The sequence below is a fragment of the Trichomycterus rosablanca genome, chromosome 15 (genome assembly GCF_030014385.1).
Source record: "Trichomycterus rosablanca isolate fTriRos1 chromosome 15, fTriRos1.hap1, whole genome shotgun sequence".
Taxonomy (NCBI): domain Eukaryota; kingdom Metazoa; phylum Chordata; class Actinopteri; order Siluriformes; family Trichomycteridae; genus Trichomycterus; species Trichomycterus rosablanca.
The window spans coordinates 12,624,091-12,645,762 of NC_086002.1; the positions used below are offsets into that span (position 1 = coordinate 12,624,091).

At 39.4% G+C, this 21,672-nt stretch overlaps 1 protein-coding gene across 2 annotated transcripts in view; it reads right to left on the bottom strand.

Moving 5' to 3' along the window:
* itga6b (integrin, alpha 6b) overlaps positions 1-21,672 on the bottom strand; it is a 60,342-nt gene that overhangs the window by 6,488 nt on the left and 32,182 nt on the right. For both annotated transcript variants that reach the window (XM_063009304.1, XM_063009303.1), the window contains exons 6-22: positions 19,428-19,644; positions 18,233-18,426; positions 17,970-18,064; positions 14,608-14,735; positions 13,821-13,910; positions 13,672-13,733; positions 13,346-13,515; positions 11,413-11,550; positions 9,350-9,465; positions 6,247-6,403; positions 6,080-6,163; positions 5,923-6,002; positions 5,458-5,532; positions 4,341-4,443; positions 3,695-3,871; positions 2,632-2,739; positions 2,422-2,532 (exon numbers count right to left, since the gene is read on the bottom strand). In XM_063009304.1, coding sequence (XP_062865374.1) covers positions 2,422-2,532; positions 2,632-2,739; positions 3,695-3,871; positions 4,341-4,443; positions 5,458-5,532; positions 5,923-6,002; positions 6,080-6,163; positions 6,247-6,403; positions 9,350-9,465; positions 11,413-11,550; positions 13,346-13,515; positions 13,672-13,733; positions 13,821-13,910; positions 14,608-14,735; positions 17,970-18,064; positions 18,233-18,426; positions 19,428-19,644 — 2,105 coding nt within the window. The remainder of the gene's footprint in view (positions 1-2,421; positions 2,533-2,631; positions 2,740-3,694; positions 3,872-4,340; positions 4,444-5,457; positions 5,533-5,922; positions 6,003-6,079; positions 6,164-6,246; positions 6,404-9,349; positions 9,466-11,412; positions 11,551-13,345; positions 13,516-13,671; positions 13,734-13,820; positions 13,911-14,607; positions 14,736-17,969; positions 18,065-18,232; positions 18,427-19,427; positions 19,645-21,672) is intronic.

Below are 21,672 nucleotides of genomic sequence, written 5' to 3' on the forward strand. Positions count from 1 at the left end.
AGTGAGTACACCCCTAAGAGACTACACCCCTAAATGTCCAAATTGAGCACTGCTTGTCATTTTCCCTCCAAAATGTCATGTGATTTGTTAGTGTTACTAGGTCTCAGGTGTGCATAGGGAGCAGGTGTGTTCAGTTTAGTAGTACAGCTCTCACACTCTCTCATACTGGTCACTGAAAGTTCCAACATGGCACCTCATGGCAAAGAACTCTCTGAGGATCTTAAAAGACGAATTGTTGCGCTACATGAAGATGGCCAAGGCTACAAGAAGATTGCCAACACCCTGAAACTGAGCTGCAGCACAGTGGCCAAGATCATCCAGCGTTTTAAAAGAGCAGGGTCCACTCAGAACAGACCTCGCGTTGGTCGTCCAAAGAAGCTGAGTGCACGTGCTCAGCGTCACATCCAACTGCTGTCTTTGAAACATAGGCGCAGGAGTGCTGTCAGCATTGCTGCAGAGATTGAAAAGGTGGGGGGTCAGCCTGTCAGTGCTCAGACCATACACTGCACACTACATCAAATTGGTCTGCATGGCTGTCACCCCAGAAGGAAGCCTCTTCTGAAGTCTTTACACAAGAAAGCCCGCAAACAGTTTGCTGAAGACATGTCAACAAAGGACATGGATTACTGGAACCATGTCCTATGGTCTGATGAGACCAAGATTAATTTGTTTGGTTCAGATGGTCTCAAGCATGTGTGGCGGCAATCAGGTGAGAAGTACAAAGATAAGTGTGTCATGCCTACAGTCAAGCATGGTGGTGGGAATGCCATGGTCTGGGGCTGCATGAGTGCAGCAGGTGTTGGGGAGTTACATTTCATTGAGGGACACATGAACTCCAATATGTACTGTGAAATACTGAAGAAGAGCATGATCCCCTCCCTCCGGAAACTGGGTCGCAGGGCAGTGTTCCAGCATGATAATGACCCCAAACACACCTCTAAGATGACCACTGCTTTATTGAAGAGGCTGAGGGTAAAGGTGATGGACTGGCCAAGCATGTCTCCAGACCTAAACCCAATAGAACATCTTTGGGGCATCCTCAAGCGGAAGGTGGAGGAGCGCAAAGTCTCGAATATCCGCCAGCTCCGTGATGTCGTCATGGAGGAGTGGAAAAGCATTCCAGTGGCAACCTGTGAAGCTCTGGTAAACTCCATGCCCAGGAGAGTTAAGGCAGTTCTGGGAAATAATGGTGGCCACACAAAATATTGACACTTCAGGAACTTTCACTAAGGGGTGTACTCACTTTTGTTGCCGGTGGTTTAGACATTAATGGCTGTATATTGAGTTATTTTGAGGGAAGAATAAATTTACACTGTTATATAAGCTGCACACAGACTACTTTTCATTGTGTCAAAGTGTCATTTTGTCAGTGTTGTCCCATGAAAAGATATACTTAAATATCTGCAGAAATGTGAGGGGTGTACTCACTTTTGTGATACACTGTATGTCAGTCTTTCTGAGTTTAGTGTTTTGCAGTCTATCAGTATGTGTTTGATTGTTAGTCTCTCTTTACATCGATGGCAGGTTGGAGCATCTTCCCTGGTGAGGAGATGCTTGTGCGTTAGCTTAGAGTGTCCGATTCGGCATCTTGTGAGGATGGTTTGGTTTAGTCGGCTGTCCATTCTAGTATAGGTTTGTCCTACTTTTGGCTCTATTTCGTTTTGTGGTTTACTGTTCCATTCATTCTGTTTTTAAAGAATGTGAAGATATTTGGAAAGGCGTCTCTGGGGGGAATGGGTCGTGTGGTGATCGTGTCTGCAGTGGATGTTCTGGCGATCAGATCTGCTAGTTCGTTTTCTGGGATTCCAATATGGCTTGGGATCCAGCAGTAGACTACATTATATTCCTGTTCTTGTAATTCTTTATCTTTTCTCAGTATTTCGGAAATAATGAAGTGGTCTGTGTCAATGTGTTCCAAGGCTTTTAGGCATGATTTTGAGTCTGTAAAAATAAGGAATTTTTTAAGGTTGCTTGTTTGGATATATTCTAGGGCTAATAATAGAGCATAGCCTTCTGTGGAGAATATGGAACTGTAGCTTGGTAATTGTATGCTGTGTTGGTAGTTTGCGGATGTGATTTCTGCTGTGTCTCTCGTTTCAGTTTTGGATCTGCCTGTGTAGATTGTCGTATGGTGTGGGAAACATTCTCTGGTTTCTAGGAAAAAAAAGGTGGTATTCATTTGGGTGACAGTTAACAACCTTTGGGCAGACAACCTAATACATGTATATGAAGTCTGAACTACACTGCCAGCCTAAATGAAATGCAACTGGGTCATAACTAATCAAATCAATTAAAATCTGTGCTTAGGGAAAAAGGTAAACTCAGATATACAGCATCTCTGTGTAACTGTTGTGTGATTATAAGGGCATCCTCCACTAATGTAGACAATTTATAATTGCAGAAGTATGATAAAAATCCAACCTCAAGAAAGGTGCCGTTCCACAAACGAGCTCTGAGTGCAATGACAGCATTACTGTCTAACCCTTGAAGAGGACACTTAAACGTTATGCACGAAGCTCCATCATCACACGACTGCACACATAACAAACAGGTTTATATGAACAAAACTATAACAACAAAAAAGCTAGAAAAATGTTAACATTTGCATGGTGTTTTTCTTTCTTTTTTTACCAAGACTGTTGATTTTCTGCTGTCCAGAAAGCGGGATAATATTCCTCCACTCCCCGAGGGATTTTGTTCATCATTAACATCGCGCTTGGGTCTGGCCGATGACGACTCCTGATATGAGTGAAGCAAATAATATTTAGGCAACATATGTTATACAGTCATTTCTATATATTACATAGTAATTACTTAGAAACTCTATGAGGGCTTTCAAGGCAGATCTGCTATCATGTTTATTATGATAAAGCATAACAGCTAAAATGATCACAAATATCCTATGCACAACCAATTAAATAAACAAAAAATAAATAAGCTAACTCAGCATCCTTAGAGTAAAAAAAATATATGATCACAAAAAATGACAACTGAAACCTATTAGGAGTGCATTGAAGATTACAGTCTGCTCAAGGCTTAATGGCACCATGGTTTATTAGCTTTATTGCACAATGATGATAGGAAATAAAGCGTATCCTTATTTAAAGTACATCTATTCTTTATTATTGGCTTTTAAGATTCAAAATGTAACTGAAAAATGTTTCCATATGTTTTAAATTCAAATGAGGTTTTAGGTTTTTTAATTTTAATGTTGTCTGTACTATTTTAACTTATATAGACAGTGGCTTTAAAGTAATAGGTACATGGCTAAAATGCCCATATCAAGTAACCTATTAGGATAAGTAATTAATAAACAATACGTTCAGAAATGAATATGCCCAAAACAGGGAGTCTATTCTGCCACCATGCACTGCAAACCACAGATATTGCTTAGGAATTTGAAAAAAAAAAAAAAAAAATAATAATAATAATAATATAAATAACGTAAATAAGTAAATAACGTGTTTTTTTTTAAAATTATTATTAAATAAATTGACTAATCAAAATCCTATGTCTGATCTGGGTTAGATAATTAAAAACAGACATGTTTATAAAGATTGGTACAAAATAAAGAGCATAAAGGGTACCAGTAATCCGGTGCTGGTTGTATACAAAGGGTTTGGTTTTGATTTCATGAAACTGCATTTAAAATATATTACTTAGTGCAACCATACATTAAAAAATTGTTACTCACGAGTTGGTACTGGCGTGGATTGACCTCTTCAGGTCTGTTGCAGCCAATATTGTCCACACCGGTGGTGGTGATCTTTGTCAAGTATAGCAGCCACTTCTGTGATGCTGTGTTCTTTGGCCACTGAATGTTTAAAAAAGCCGTGCCAAATGACTTCAGCGGCTTTCCCAAGTTTATCACCTAAAATTCACAGAAAACGTACACAAATTGTGCAAATTGTATGCTTATAAATTCATAGTATAAAGGTACAAACTTAAAAGACACTGTGTGTAAATTTAAAGTGGATGCCCACTGGAGGTGCATAAATATGGTTGAATACACATTTGCCCTCACTATTAATTTCAGTTTACTTAATTCTGGTCCAGTACACCTGTCCTGCTTACTGAATAGTTTTTCCATTTAAATCACATGCAATGTATCCTAGTTAGGCTGTTAATTGGCTGTCAGGTTAACACTATTGTATTGGAATTAAAAGAAAGTATCAAACTGTGCAGGACAGGGCATTGACCATGACTAAGAAACACTGGCATTAATAATTCTGAAATTAATAGGTATCTGTGAAGATAATTAGAATTTAGTATGAAAGCAGAATAATTACTGTATCTCATTAAACAGATAAAAAGTTAATTTGTCAAGATAGTATATTTACCCTGAATTCATAGTCAATCTGGCTGCCAATCTCACTCTCTGATTTGATAGCACTCTCTCCTTTCACTTCTCCGCTGAATTCCAGCTGAGCTGGCTTAGCCAACCTGAGAGCAAACAAACAACAGATCCAGACATATCATGAAATAATAATAATCAGTACAAAGGCAGCATGGTGGCCACTTATGTAGTGTGGGTGCTACAAAGGTGCAGGGTCCTGGGTATAAGCCTTTGTGTGGATTGCCTCATTAAGTTGTCTCCACCTTCTAACCATGCCATTAAGTGAACTGACAATTTCAAATTACATTTAGGTGTGAAATGTCCTGCAATAGACTGGCACCCTGCCCATGTCATATTACTACCTTGTGCTCAGGGTTTTCAGGATTAGCTTCAGACCCACCACAATCAGGATGAAGTGATTAATGAAGGGTCGGGAAGGAAAGACATAAAAATTAGCGTTTATCTAATCAATAGAAATGTAGCAGGTATCTTAAACATAACAGTACTAGTCATTATCCTCCATGTCTTTATACTAGTTCTAAATCTGGGACCAATCTTGCATAAACAATGCCACACAACACTTTGGACAGGGTGCACTTTTAAAATGGGCATTATAAAACGGATAGTTCCGGTCCTAAAATCTGATTGGCTGAGCTGCGTTCAAAGCCGTTGTAAAATCCCCAATATACGCACACCTATGACCACCTCACATCATTCCATATTAATACGCCACTGAAAAGAAAAAGTACAAACTTGGTTGAACACTATTTTAAGTCATGTACTATAAATGGAAATGTCCAGATTAATATAAACAGTAATCCTAATCATTAAACGGGTGCCTAGCAACATGGCACACTGTTAACGGACTACCTCGGGTCGCGGAAGAATGCTTTATTATAAGTGTTTTTTGTAAATAAATACATAATAAATTAAACATTGTTGTATTTTATTATATTTTATGTTGACTGATTATTGAAATAATTATAGGTACAAATTAATTAAGGATTAAATGTTATGAAAGCCAAAACAAAGCAAAGAATATGAGATTAACTGATGTTACAACACTAATAGCCTTAAAACACTGTACTGGCCACTGTGCGAATGATTATATTTGAACCTACCCAGACAGTGACAGCAACAGCTCAACTATGACTTTAGCCCTCTTTGTCACTTTAAGCTTTGCTTGCTCGCTTGTCCTGCAAAACACACAACAAACATTATTTCATTTCCTGTGCTCCGAATCTGGTCAACAAAATATTTAAGTCTGGGGACTCAAAAATACATGCAGTAACCAGCAATTTCAAGATGTGAGATAGACGATAGACATTTCTATAACATTATTGCATTTGGCAAATGCCTTTATCCAAATGCAACTAACAGTAGAAAAATGATGCAATTTAAGCAGCTATAATTTGTAGTTTGTTAAATGGTGCCACAATGGCTGCTTGAAGATGGTAGGGTCTAAACTCTTGACCTTTTGGTCAGTCTAGTATTGTAACCGCTAAGCCATTGCACTAAATTTATGGCTAAAGCCAAATGATCTGTTGTCTTACAAGTCAAAATTTTTTCAGACCAAAACTACTTACGTTTGGAGTGTGAGTGTAACTTCAACTTCAGTGGTTTCCAAAGAAATCCCACCAGTGCTCAAAATAATGTAAAATACGACCTAGAGCAGGAAGAACACAGTGTTAGAAATATATAGCACCAGTGTTGCTGAATGTTTATTTTACATTCACAATTTACCTCTGAATCTCTTTTAAATGGATTCCCCAGCTCGCAGTCTGCCTGTGAACCGTTCTGATTGGCCACGCAGATGACCTGCTTATCCTGCACAGAGAGATGCACACTTAAATACAAGAGAACAAACAGAGGACAAAAGTTTAAGTGGTTAGTGCTTGTGGTTGGCTTACAGCCGTCTTGGTGCGAGAGGCAGCGTAAGAGAGGGAATCGGGGAACAATCCGGTCAGAGCTGCTTCATACGCATCGTCTCCATTCTGGTTGGACACTGTCACCTCGAGCGCGATGTCCTTCTGGTCGCTGAGAGAAATGACTGGAAGACCATCTTGACTGCAGAGATAAAAGGAGAGAGTTCAAGTTATTGAGGCAGGTAGGTTATTTTAAAGCACAGGACCTCATATAAAGTAATAATTTATTTCTATATTAACTAGTGCTGGACAATAATTCAATATCGATATATGTCGCGATAGAAAATGTTTCAATAACGGTAATATGATTTTTAAAGAAATTTGAACGATATACATTACATCAGTGCATGATGACGTACACCACAGGCACGAAGCCAGTGCTCAGCGTTACCGCTCTGATTACACTCCGCTACCTACAACACGGTGGATTAGCTGCAAAATTAGTTCAACAGCTGTGAGTAAACAAGCATCCACAGTCAGGGGCGGAGCCGGGGGGTGGCCGCTTTGCCGGTGTTACTTTTTTGCGGAAGCATTTTTGCACGCAGGTGTTCCCACAGGGACGCAATTCAACAGCGCACCTCAAGCAAGTAGTTCTCCACCAAAACAGTGCAGTAATACACTCAACATAAATGTCAACCACCAACACAATTACAGAAGAAGTACTACTACTGAGTACTAATACTACTGAGTACTAATACTACTGAGTACTACTAATGCTTAGTAGTTGTGGCGCGCTACGAGTAAAGGCACCAACGGGCTCTTCACGTTCCAGTGTTGCCAGATTGGGCGGGTTTCCTCTAAATTGGGCGGGTTTTTTCTGAAAAACAATTTAATATCTTTTAAATAACACTTCTATTTAAGAGAAAATATTCAGTTTTAAGAAGCTCCAGCACTGTAGAAGTAAAGTCTACTTTTATTAAAAGTAAAGTCAATTTTCAATGCTGATTTGGCTTAATAGTGTTGGTCAGTCTGTATCATATTCTTGAAAGAAAATAAACATTTGTTTTCCATGGATTCACGCTAGCATGTTCTGGGGTTCAGATGAGTCTCATCAGTACACACAAGTTTGCAGTCAAATGATCAAGTATTGCAAAGGAATATCTTTGAAATTCTTCCTGGTAATGTTAAGGTTATAGGCTATATTTTAGTTTTTTACTTGTCAGGGAAAATGAGAAAAAATAAAAAGCTTATTATGCTAGGCTTGATGTAACTCTACATGGCACTCACTGCCTGTATAGGTAAATGAGTGAGTGACCAAAACACTACTAGATCAACAGCTACTAGCCAAAAAATAAGGTATTATTAGTATAGTTAAATTATTATTAGTATAATAGTTTCTGTGCCACCCCTGTGTGAGCAATGGTCTCAGTCTGGCCACCCCTATGAAAATTGTCTGGCTCCGCCACTGTCCACAGTTGAAAAAGAAGCAGACGAAATCTGATAAGAGAGGAAGGACTAATTCAATGGTGTATTTAGCTTGTATTTCTTGCCAGAAACCAGAACATACTGTAGGTTTGCAGGTACAGCCATTCAATTTTGGTGTTCTTGGTAGTTTTTCTGACTTGTATTATTCATATCGATATCGGAATTATATCGTATCGACCGAAATTAGGAGTTATATCGTGATATAAATTTTAGCCATATCGTCCAGCCCTAATATTACCTATGTTTAAGCTTTCTTTTAATCAAGGTGTCATTAGTCCTATTAAGGGAAACACTAGGAGCATAACAGAAACAAACCCAGGTCAACAAGGTATCAATCCAACAATTGGGATTTACAGTGTTTTGAAGACATGGAAAAGAACTACAGACCCTGAAGCTGTGTGACACCATTATGCGCAGAGACATGGTACTACTTCTGAGACAATATTATTAAGTGTATAAAAACACCTAGTTTCAAATTTGACTTACCCTGTTCTCTGTCCCAGTACTTATCTGCTAACGCATAGTTCTTTGATCAGTGTTCATGTTTCAAATATTATAGTTACCCTATTTGTTTAATAGACTTTTTTAATATGTAATAATTTGTTTCACACACGTCAGCGTTTACCTGATAAACTGCTTTTGCATAAACTGTATTTGCCTAAACAGTAATAGGCACCAATATATTATAATACACTTTTGTATTACATTTCTAATACAATACTAATTCTAATTTCTCTTTCTCTTGATTTTTTAGTTTCTTTTTATTTACTTAGGCAAGACACAACAGGTGTAAATGATGATTCTGGTCACTGGGGTCATTTTTTAAATTGGTGAAACAAAATAATTAAGCTGTGCTAGTGCAGCACCAAGTAAGCAAAGCTATGTGTCAAATTGTTGTGTTTTTTTTTTTGCATTTTCTACCCCTTTTTCTCCCCCTTTAGTGCGTCCAATTATCCAATTTGCATCATGCTTCCTCTCTGCCTATGCCGAACTCTGCCCTGACCGAGGAGATCGAAGCTAACCCATATCCCCTCCGAAACATGAGCAGCAGCTGTCTGCTACGAGTGTTGCGCCACCTAGCGTTACATGCGGAGAGACACACCCTAAGAGCACTCCTACCTCATCTCTTGTGCAGGCGCCTCTAATCAGCCAGCAGAGGTCGTAACTGCACCATTCTGACAGAGAGAAACCCACTTCCGGCCCCTTGTCCCGCCCCCCAACTGAACAACCGGCCAATCGTTGTTCATGTAGCCACTCAACCTCGAGCCGGTAAGGCAGAGCTGGATTCGATACCATGTATCCAGAATCCAGCTCTGGTTGCAGCGTGTGTTTTTACCGCTGCGCCACCTGAGTGGCTATGTGTCAAATTTTGACATTAAACTAGGTACAGTCATGAAATTAAGTTAAGCTACTAGAAGTCAATGTAATTAAGCTACGTTAATGTGCAAGTGCTATTCACGGCTGTGTATCAGATAAACATTGTGTTGATAAAAATTATTCGTTTTTAATTTTCTGTTTTATCACCTCTTTATCCTGATTATCGTGGGTTGTGGTGGGTTCATTTTCCCTGGAATACCTGAGCATAATAAAGTAATTCACCCCAGACAGGATGCCAATCCATTGTACCCCCAACCATATTAAAGATGATATGCAGTAAACTTACACAGGCAGTGGGTTGAAGACGTCCTGATTGGGCTCTCGAGAGCAGAACTTGTAATCTAACTTCAAGTTACTTTTGCATATAAAGTCGCTTCCACAGCCCTCCTTCACAAAATTCACCTGCACCAAAAGAAAAACCAGAATCATTCCAAAACCATCTCGGCTCATAAGCTTTGAGATACAGTGTATCACAAAAGTGAGTACACCCCTCACATTTCTGCAGATATTTAAGTATATCTTTTCATGGGACAACACTGACAAAGTGACACTTTGACACAATGAAAAGTAGTCTGTGTGCAGCTTATATAACAGTGTAAATTTATTCTCCCCTCAAAAAAACTCAATATACAGCCATTAATGTCTAAACCACCGGCAACAAAAGTGAGTACACCCCTAAGAGACTACACCCCTAAATGTCCAAATTGAGCACTGCTTGTCATTTTCCCTCCAAAATGTCATGTGACTCGTTAGTGTTACTAGGTCTCAGGTGTGCATAGGGAGCAGGTGTGTTCAATTTAGTAGTGCAGCTCTCACACTCTCTCATACTGGTCACTGAAAGTTCCAACATGGCACCTCATGGCAAAGAACTCTCTGAGGATCTTAAAAGACGAATTGTTGCGCTACATGAAGATGGCCAAGGCTACAAGAAGATTGCCAACACCCTGAATCTGAGCTGCAGCACAGTGGCCAAGATCATCCAGCGTTTTAAAAGAGCAGGGTCCACTCAGAACAGACCTCGCGTTGGTCGTCCAAAGAAGCTGAGTGCACGTGCTCAGCGTCACATCCAACTGCTGTCTTTGAAAGATAGGCGCAGGAGTGCCGTCAGCATTGCTGCAGAGATTGAAAAGGTGGGGGGTCAGCCTGTCAGTGCTCAGACCATACGCCGCACACTACATCAAATTGGTCTGCATGGCTGTCACCCCAGAAGGAAGCCTCTTCTGAAGTCTCTACACAAGAAAGCCTGCAAACAGTTTGCTGAAGACATGTCAACAAAGGACATGGATTACTGGAACCATGTCCTATGGTCTGATGAGACCAAGATTAATTTGTTTGGTTCAGATGGTCTCAAGCATGTGTGGCGGCAATCAGGTGAGGAGTACAAAGATAAGTGTGTCATGCCTACAGTCAAGCATGGTGGTGGGAATGCCATGGTCTGGGGCTGCATGAGTGCAGCAGGTGTTGGGGAGTTACATTTCATTGAGGGACACATGAACTCCAATATGTACTGTGAAATACTGAAGCAGAGCATGATCCCCTCCCTCCGGAAACTAGGTCGCAGGGCAGTGTTCCAGCATGATAATGACCCCAAACACACCTCTAAGACGACCACTGCTTTATTGAAGAGGCTGAGGGTAAAGGTGATGGACTGGCCAAGCATGTCTCCAGACCTAAACCCAATAGAACATCTTTGGGGCATCCTCAAGCGGAAGGTGGAGGAGTGCAAAGTCTCGAATATCCGCCAGCTCCGTGATGTCGTCATGGAGGAGTGGAAAAGCATTCCAGTGGCAACCTGTGAAGCTCTGGTAAACTCCATGCCCAGGAGAGTTAAGGCAGTTCTGGGAAATAATGGTGGCCACACAAAATATTGACACTTCAGGAACTTTCACTAAGGGGTGTACTCACTTTTGTTGCCGGTGGTTTAGACATTAATGGCTGTATATTGAGTTATTTTGAGGGAAGAATAAATTTACACTGTTATATAAGCTGCACACAGACTACTTTTCATTGTGTCAAAGTGTCATTTTGTCAGTGTTGTCCCATGAAAAGATATACTTAAATATCTGCAGAAATGTGAGGGGTGTACTCACTTTTGTGATACACTGTATATGAAAGCATTTACATAGTAATCACATTATTCTGCTAAATGTTGTGGTCTAAAGCAAGATTTCTCAACTTCAGACTTTAAAGCTCACTGCTCTGCAGAGTTTTAAATTGAACCTGTTTATAAAGAAAAAGAAAATGAAATAAAGATTGAAAATCTGCAGGGCAATGGGTCTAAAGGACTGATGCTAAGAAAGCCTGATCTAGAGCAGGTCAAAAGTGTTGCGTGACAAATAGTGATTTTACCTCGGCGAGGGCCGGCTGGCTGGCAGCAAGAATAGGGCTGAGTGTGGTGGGGGAGGTTTGTCTCTTTCTGCGTTTGTCCTTCCGTATCTCCACATTCACCTCTACGGGGATTCCTCTTAACTTGTCCTTCAAGTTGTCCTTTTAAAACAATGTCATTTATTAACTATGGGACAATAATACTAGGCACTATGACAATAAATTAATAGTGTAACACAAAACCATTTTCCCAGAGTACTGCAGGTTTGTTAGAAAATGTTTTCCCTCAATCTAGTTGTTTTCAATTCCCAATTGTATCTCATGTGCTGCTTTCACCTTCCCCGACATGACCAAGGAGAGATGGCACACATACAGTAGCCGACCACATATTTTTTCCTGCCAGAGATAAAGTCTCTTACAGAATAGAGCCGTTTGTCATACTGAAAGTCATGCTATGCGGCATGTAAATAATACATCCCTTGTACAAGAACCTCAACCAGCAAGAGGAGGTAGCATGTGCAGCAGCAATAAGGTGCACTGTTGACCTCCCTTCCTCAGACACAGCCAATTGTGCCCGTTTTGTTCCTGGTCAGATTAGAAATGGCACTAAACACTTTTACAAGTAGGTGAGTAGAGATTATTTATTCTTATTTTAGACACAAATTAAGGATTCAAACAAAAGCGAACACTGCAATGCATATAGCAAATGATACTGTAAAACAGGGTTTTCTTTTAAACTTGCTAACTAGCAACAGCAACTCTGGTGTTATGTTTATGACAGTGTAAACGTTTTGATGATTTTGTTCAATGGGTCAGTATTATAATAGATTTTTAATGCTAACAATAATACTGCCAGAAAATATAGTATGATTTAATATTCTAATTTAATTTGGAACTAATTTTCTTTTAGGCACATTATAAAAATACAAAACTCCTCCAGCAGGTGGCAGCAACATTCAGTAAGTGATCCACTTAAAACGTGCATGCTAATAAACACAAACACAGCTTGCTTTATTAACAAAGGCCAATAAATGCTTTAAAAGATTATTATTATTATTATTTAATTGTTTTGATTTGCAAATACGATTTGACCTCCTAATTATTTACGAGTCATCTATTACATTCAAAGTATAGCCACTTTGTACCGAAACTGACAACTCTTCACAGGGTTCAGTAAATCAGCTTTAATAAACAGGAAACGATAGTTCAATTGCAATGATCTCAATGTCTACCAATTTTAAATTTCAATTTAATAAGTAATCTACATTAACGTATTCAAATCAGAAAACTCTGAGAACACACAACACATTAAAGATAATTAAGGATGGGCTACTGCAGCTAAAGGTCACTTTAGGTTTTACTCATGTCAGCCAAAACCAGAAATCACAACGGTTTCTGGTCTAATTACTCTGTTTCTGCTGTTGCATACACATATAACACTTAAAATCTGGTGTAATTAGCAAATTTTTACTTGTCTAGTGCTAACCAGCAAGACAATTTGTTTCTATCACAGTTGCTTATTACTGGTTTGATCTAAAAGCTAGATTAAAAGATTGTAGTGGGGCTGCTCTTACTGGTTAGAAGCAGTTGGATCTTTTTATTAAAAGTAAGCACTTGTTGCTTGTATATAGAATCATACAGTAAATTTTTATTTTTATTGCTTGTTATTATAGTTAGTGAATGTTATATGTTGTATGTATGCAAGAAGTTGTTTGTTGTCTGATGTGAGCTGCTGTAACAAAGAAATTTCCTGCAAAGGATCAATAAAGTATCTATCTATCTATCTTCACTGTATTCATTTTTCAACCAATGTTTTGTCCATTACTTTATAGATTTTTTTATTATTATTAAATGTGTATTTAGTCATTATTCCATTGTCTAACATGTATGTATAAACAAAAAAGTACTTGTAATCCTCCCCTCGTTAAAACTAAGGATTACTCTGAAGAGGGCATACCTGCAGTTTGAGTGTTTTTGGGACGCAGACTTCTACGTTTGGCTTTTTAAGCTCTACCACTCCTGTACTCTCGTAGTCAGTGTCAGTGGGGGCACGTGGGAAGAAAACAACGCGAGCTGGAAGTCCTTGGTTCTTCCTCTTTGTCTCCACTTTGATGGTGTATTTCACATCTAGACGATACGAAAGAGAAATTAAGATAAAAGGTAAAATCCATATTTGTCACATTTAAGTTGTAAAACATTTTATTGATGTGATTAATACACATTACACATTCTAGCCTCTGACACGCCAAAGATTGGCAGGCAAAAGAAAGCATGTGTACTCACTGATGGTGGTGCTGAAGTTTTTGGAGTTTGCAGTAAATTTCAAACAAGTCTTCACCCGAAGGCTGGAAACACAAATCATTTATTTTAGGTCTGTCAGCACATTTAGGGTAAGAACTTGTGAACAGTGTTAGTGGATTGTTTATCCTCACCATATGCTCTCATCACAATTCTTCTTGGTCAGGTCTAAATCCTTGGGTTCAGTGGTGACCGTCTTTTCTATATTTACCACTGGCCTGGCCCTAAAAAGTAAAAGAAAATAAGCTGTAGATAAATATGGGCTCAGTTGTAAAAAACTGGCTTTAAAGCCACCAGTAAGGGGATAAGTCTTGGCTGGCGTTGGGCTAAAACCAAAGCTTACCAGCTTAAATCAAAGCTGTTACTAAAGCTGGGAATAAACTACAAAATGTCTAGCCAGTAACATCAGTTTAGACACCCTAGGTCAAATGTTATGTATGTTTATTTAAGTAAAAACAGATACAGTGATTTAAAATATGGTATTTTCTGCAAACAATAGAGCACAACTTACATTGATTTGCTAAATTTAACCCCCACCACCAACCACAATTTGTCTCCCAGTCCAGTTGTATCAAATTACCAGATCATATTGCACAGACACATGTGCAGTAGCTGACTGCTTCTTTTCACCTGCATTAGACAGGTTCATATAAAGATCCATAATGTACATGGAGAGTCACACACACTGATCTCTATTATCCCCCATCTCTGAGCAAGCACCATTAAAGAGCCAGCAGAGGTCATAATTGCAGCAGTTATGAGAAATCTCTCTGGTCATCCCTCCCGACAAGGCAATTATTGTTTGTATAGGCACCTGGCCGGCCGGTAGCACAGCTGAAATAGTACGGCGCCACCTGAGCAGCCTTTAACAAAACACATTTTCTGTAATTTTTGGTAAGTTCTATATTTAATTCTTCTTACCTATACACGACTACAGTATCCGAGAGAGATCCAACAGCCACATCGGGATACTGATTCATATCTAAATCCATGTTACCAGCTATGGAGTACCCAAACATCTTAATGTTGTGGTTTTTTCCTTTAAGCACCTATTTCCAACAAAGAAACAGTGGAATAATAATAATAGTAAGTACACTGCATATAGTTACACTACAATCTAAATAACATTTATAAAATGTCACTTAAATAGGGACGCAAAGACAAAATACACAAGTATTATAGCATTTTTTGTTATTGAACAATGTTGACTGCATTTTAAAAATTTATGTTCATGTGTATATGTGTAAAGGTTGCAAAAAAAATAAATTAAGTTCTAGATATTTATGTTGCAAAGGTTCTTGTGCAAATGACATCTGGGTTTATTATAAAATACAGTGCCAATAACTACACAAATTTAACGCAAAAGGGCAATCATGATGATGGTACAAAATCTTCCAGAACTTAAACAGAAAAACAGAACACATTGAACATCCCTGTCAGTACTATCGGTTCTATAATTCACAAAAGTACATTACATGGCCAAAAGTATTCGAACACCTGACCATGAGCTTGTCGGACATCCAAGTTCAAAAACGAATGTTATTAAAATATGGTGACTTCTATGTGATCTTTTCAGCTATAACAGCTACTCTTCTGAGAAGGCTTCTCACGCGACTTGTGCCCATTTACTCAAAAGGATTTTTTTGTATGGCTGGACAATGATAATGGTTAAGAAAGCCTCAATTGATGTTCCAGTTAATTCCAATGATGTTAGCTGAGGTCAGGGCTCTGTGCAGGCCACTGGAATTTTTCTTCAAGTCTAGACCGAGTTTGCTTTGTGCACAGAGGCACAGTCATGCTGGAACAGGAAAGGACTTTCAGGAAAGGACCAGTTTCCCCAAACCATTTCTGCAAATTTGGAAGCATATTTGGAAGCTCTTTCCTCAGAGCTGTATTATGTATGGAGAGTCATGCACTAATACCTTTTTTATGTTTAAATCATCAATCAGGACACCGTTTAACCATACCCCCCCTCGAGGCACAGCCAATTAGAGACAAACTGGTCAATAGTACATCTGGGATTTGAACTCAAAAGCTTGAGATCTTAGCGGTGCTGGCTTTGCATTAGTATTTATTAAGATATTAACTTCATGTTTTACACAATTTGGTTACATTCATGAAAAGACAGGTTACTCATTACGCAAGACTCATCAGTCATGGACAATTTTTGTATCTCCAATTCACATCAAACCCACACAGACACGGGGAGAACATACAAACTCCACACAGAAATGACCCAAAATGCTCTTCACCTGGGGATCGAATTTAGGATCTTCTTGCTGTGAGGCGACAGTGTTATTCACCAAGCCACCGTGCCACTCTTGCATTAATATACAGTGTATCACGAAAGTGAGTACACCCCTCACATTTCTGCAAATATTTCATTATATCTTTTCATGGATCAACACTATAGACATGAAACTTGGATATAACTTAGAGTAGTCAGTGTACAGCTTGTATAGCAGTGTAGATTTACTGTCTTCTGAAAATAACTCAACACACAGCCATTAATGTCTAAATAGCTGGCAACATAAGTGAGTACACCACACAGTGAACATGTCCAAATTGTGCCCAAATGTGTCGTTGTCCCTCCCTGGTGTCATGTGTCAAGGTCCCAGGTGTAAATGGGGAGCAGGGCTGTTAAATTTGGTGTTTTGGATACAATTCTCTCATACTGGCCACTGGATATTCAACATGGCACCTCATGGCAAAGAACTCTCTGAGGATGTGAGAAATAGAATTGTTGCTCTCCACAAAGATGGCCTGGGCTATAAGAAGTTTGCTAACACCCTGAAACTGAGCTACAGCATGGTGGCCAAGGTCATACAGCGGTTTTCCAGGACAGGTTCCACTCGGAACAGGCTTCGCCAGGGTCGACCAAAGAAGTTGAGTCCACGTGTTCGGCGTCATATCCAGAGGTTGGCTTTAAAAAATAGACACATGAGTGCTGCCAGCATTGCTGCAGAGGTTGAAGACGTGGGAGGTCAGCCTGTCAGTGCTCAGACCATACGCCGCACACTGCATCAACTCGGTCTGCATGGTCGTCATCCCAGAAGAAAGCTGACGCACAAGAAAGCCAGCAAACAGTTTGCTGAAGACAAGCAGTCCAAGAACATGGATTACTGGAATGCCCTGTGGTCTGACGAGACCAAGATAAACTTGTTTGGCTCAGATGGTGTCCAGCATGTGTGGCGGCGCCCTGGTGAGAAGTACCAAGACAACTGTATCTTGCCTACAGTCAAGCATGGTGGTGGTAGCATCATGGTCTTGGGCTGCATGAGTGTTGCTGGCACTGGGGAGCTGCAGTTCATTGAGGGAAACATGAATTCCAACATGTACTGTGACATTCTGAAACAGAGCATGATCCCCTCCCTTCGAAAACTGGGCCTCATAGCAGTTTTCCAACAGGATAACGACCCCAAACACAACCTCCAAGATGACAACTGCCTTGCTGAGGAAGCTGAAGGTAAAGGTGATGGACTAAACCCAATTGAGCACCTGTGGCGCATCCTCAAGTGGAAGGTGCAGGAGTTCAAGGTGTCTAACATCCACCAGCTCCGTGATGTCATCATGGAGGAGTGGAAGAGGATTCCAGTAGCAACCTGTGCAGCTCTGGTGAATTCCATGCCCAGGAGGGTTAAGGCAGTGATAATAATGGTGGTCACACAAAATATTGACACTTTAGGCACAATTTGGACATGTTCACTGTGGGGTGTACTCACTTATGTTGCCAGCTATTTAGACATTAATGGCTGTGTGTTGAGTTATTTTCAGAAGACAGTAAATCTACACTGCTATACAAGTTGTACACTGACTACTCTAAGTTATATCCAAGTTTCATGTCTATAGTGTTGTCCCATGAAAAGATATAATAAAATATTTGCAGAAATGTGAGGGGTGTACTCACTTTTGTGATACACTGTACATACATATACATTTTATACAAGTTAATATTTGCATCTGAAATATTTAAAAATTAGGCATTACATTAGGACCACCATCCTAATATGGAGTCAAAACAGCTCTGACCAGCTAAGACATGGCCTCCACAAGAGGGAGCCCTGTGGCATCTGGCCCCAGGACATTTCCAGCAGCTGGATCACAGTGCATCATGATGCAGAAATGCTACCCATATCTACTGCATTCAACATGCATACTATGAGTGACTACCATCATCACAACGTTTTTGGCTTATCAGTGTGTGTATATATATATAAAAAGAAATGTAGGTAAATACAGCAAACTTAACACCTAGATGGAAATGACTGGAACAGAATTAGTACCTGTGTGGGGTCAGTTTGGAGTCCTCTGGACGAACCATGATAGATGTAAACGCTCCCTGCGCCTTCATCATCAAACGGTGCCCCTACTGCCACATCTGCAACAAAGACAGTCGTGCTTGTGAATAGTAATAACTTTACTAAGAATTCTTCATCACATTTTTAATGGATGTTATTGTCTGTACATGTAAAATATTTCTAGGTCAAGTCTATGCCACTTTAGCTCTAACCCTACCAATAAATCTTTGGAATTACAACTCACTAACCATTAAAACTATCCAGGTTGAGGTCACCAAGGTTCTCTATAGCCAGCCCAAACATAGAGTTTTTGGCTCCAAGTATTCGGGTTCGGACAGCATTGTCCCAATTTCCATTCTTATTAATGTAGACGTAGACAGCACCGCCGGTGTCGCCATTCTTCTCAAAGAACTGAGGTGCTCCAACTAGAAGATCCTGCCAACTGTGGATGAGTAAATTGATAGATAAGTTGAAGATACACAACAGTAAACAGCACATAGTGACCATTCGGTTCTCGATCTGTTGGTTAGTATGTACACTCAGTTCATAGATACATATAAACATTATTAAACTCTTCATGTTTCAGGAAAATCTCTGGTATATAATAATTCAAGTAATGATAATAGAATGCCCTCATTTGTCATATATACACTGATCATTGTAATTGTAAAACTACAAAGTGCTTTTATATGGTAAGTGGAGCTGATAAAATGAATGATTGTTGAAACAAGGAGGTGGTTTTAATGTTATGGCTGATCAGTGTACATGTACAGTACAATGAATTTTTTTTCAGCATATCCAAGCTTGTAGAAGCTAGGGTTAGAGTGCATGGGCTGTCATCGTATGGCACCATTGGAACAGAGAAAGTAAAGGGCTTTCCACGGCAGAGCCTGGATTCTGATTTATAGCCCCGAAGCTCTACCTGCTAGGCTATAACTGTGCCCCATACAGCCACTGTGCTAATTTTAATACCTCATCTTTATGTAAGGACTTTTATGAATGTATAATTGGCATAAAATGGTAACTAAACAGTCTATTTTTTTGTTTATAAAACATTAGTTGCATCACCATATATTCCAGGATATGGACTCATTTTTGCACCTCATTTCTGCCACTTTGCACCTCAAATCTTTATATGCTGTTATCATTGACTGCATGTTTTATGTCTGTCTATGTGTCGTCGTTTGTTGTTTTTCTTGTTGCTGTTGTTGTTCTTTTTATATGAATTATTTATGTTGAGACATACCGCACAGTATTTCATTGTACTATGTACAATGACAAAGTTTCTTTTCTATTCTATTCTATATACAGAACACTGTAATGGTCATTTTTAGTTCCATGATTCCTTAATTTTTTGGAATTGTCTCAGAAAAATCTGTGCAGCTCTCAGTTTCACATATGGCCTGACAGAGTATTAATAAATGATCATTTAACTGCTCTTACCCATCAGCATTTACATCGACCACTGCCAGGTCGTAGCCAAATGATGAGGCTAATCCTTCCCCTTCGATGATGTACTCTGTGACCATCTGCTGTGGGGTTGTGTCTGGCTGTTTCTTCAGCATGACCACCGCCCCACTGTGATTGGCTCTAGGAGCTCCAGCAACCACGATCAGCTCACCCCTCTTCGTTAGCATCTTACCAGAGTCAATAGAAAATCCTGAAAAAGCCCAACCAATCAAAAAATAGATACATACATACGTTATGGAATGCTGACATCTGGAGAAATGCTTACAAGTGTGTTAAAGCTTGTTTACTTAATCCAAAACACCACAAGTGTCTTTCCTTAAATCGCATATTCAGACTAAATCAAAATATACAGACAATAAAGTGGGTTGAAAGGTACATATGCACGCCTGATCGGCAGGATGGTGGCATTATAGCACAGCATTATATAATTTAGGCCTTAACTGGACCCCATTAACACTTAACAGTTAAATGCTGTAGAAGGTGGGTTGTTGAGTGGTCTCATATGCAAAAACCTCAGTTCCTTAATCCACATCTGTAATGGTTTTCCTGAAGTCATAAGACGCATCAGTAGCATTTCTGCTTAGCATTTAGATGATGCATAAGCTGCGACACATATACAGGCATGTAAGTGATTTGTTTAACCGTGGATATTTACATACCACTGCTCTCAATACTTCTAAACAAGTAGATCTTTTGGACACGTGCAGAATACTTGGACACACTTTTTTTTCAAACATCATCTTATAAGGAAATTTACAGACAGAAGACAGAAGCTGTGTAGTTCAAGTACGAAACCTAACGTAAACAATTAAAGTTAACATATCTGCGCACCATGTATGAAAAAAAAGTTAAGTTTTTTGTAACGTTTTAGCATATAGTAATATGTAATACTATTTTTATACAATATTATTTTTATTATATTAATACTATATAATATATATATATATATATATATATATATATATATATATATATATATATATATATATATATATATAAACCGATCAACCATAACATTAAAACCACCTCCTTGTTTCTACACTCACTGTTTATTTTATCAGCTCCACTTACCATATAGAAGCCCTGTAGTTCTACAATTATTGACTGTAGATCTCAAAGATGACCAACTCAAACAGCAGCAATAGATGAGCGATCGTCTCTGACTTTACATCTACAAGGTGAACCAACTAGGTAGGAGTGTCTAATAGAGTGGACAGTGAGTGGACATGGTATTTAAAAACTCCAGCAGCGCTGCTGTGTCTGATCCACTCATACCAGCACAACACACACTAACACACCACCACCATGTCAGTGTCACTGCAGTGCTGAGAATGATCAACCACCTAAATAGTACCTGCTCTGTGGTGGTCCTGTGGGGTTCCTGGCCCTTGAAGAACAGCATGAAAGGTGGCTAACAAAGCATGCAGAGAAACAGATGGACTAGTCAGTAATTGTATAACTATAAAGTGCTCCTATATGGTAAGTGGAGCTGATAAAATGGACAGTGAGTGTAGAAACAAGGAGGTAGATTGCCTAAAGGCAAGCACACTATTGTTATCCAAAAGTCATATTATTATTTTTATTATTATTCTGCCCGTTTTTGTCCGCGTTTCTTCGTCCGCAGTTTGAGATATCGACCCCGTTCCAATGCCAAATCGTCCGGCCCATACAGGAATAGATCGCTTGTATACAGCTTTAGGATCGGAGCTTTCCTGTGCCCACAGTGCCCACTTTTCCAGGCAAATTTTCCCATAGACTTCCATTCATTTTTAAAAAATATTAACGCCGTTCCAACACTTAATGGACCGGGTCATTAATTGGACCCCAAATCCAAAAAATTATTCCCATACGGGCACCCGTGTGCCAGTAATGCCCGCTTTTGTCCAAATTTTGACCCTTTTGGGGTTCCATGAAACAGACGTAGTGATGACGTATGCGGAAATCTGGACCTGTTTAGAAAATAAAACATGGCCGCTGACCCAAAAACGAGCTTATTTTGGTCTGTAACTAAAGTATTAGTGATTTTTAAGTTAAAAACGCTACACAGAATGAAATTATAGGCCAGTTAGACTTGGCAGTGAAAGTGAAATCCTTCGCGTTGCACCAAAACAAAAGATAGTTGGATTTGTTAGCTCAAATGCTAACCAATGCATTGAAATCAATGGCGAATCGCTAAAGCTATGGCGTAGGGAGCGTGGACGCACCCAAATCGCGTGGA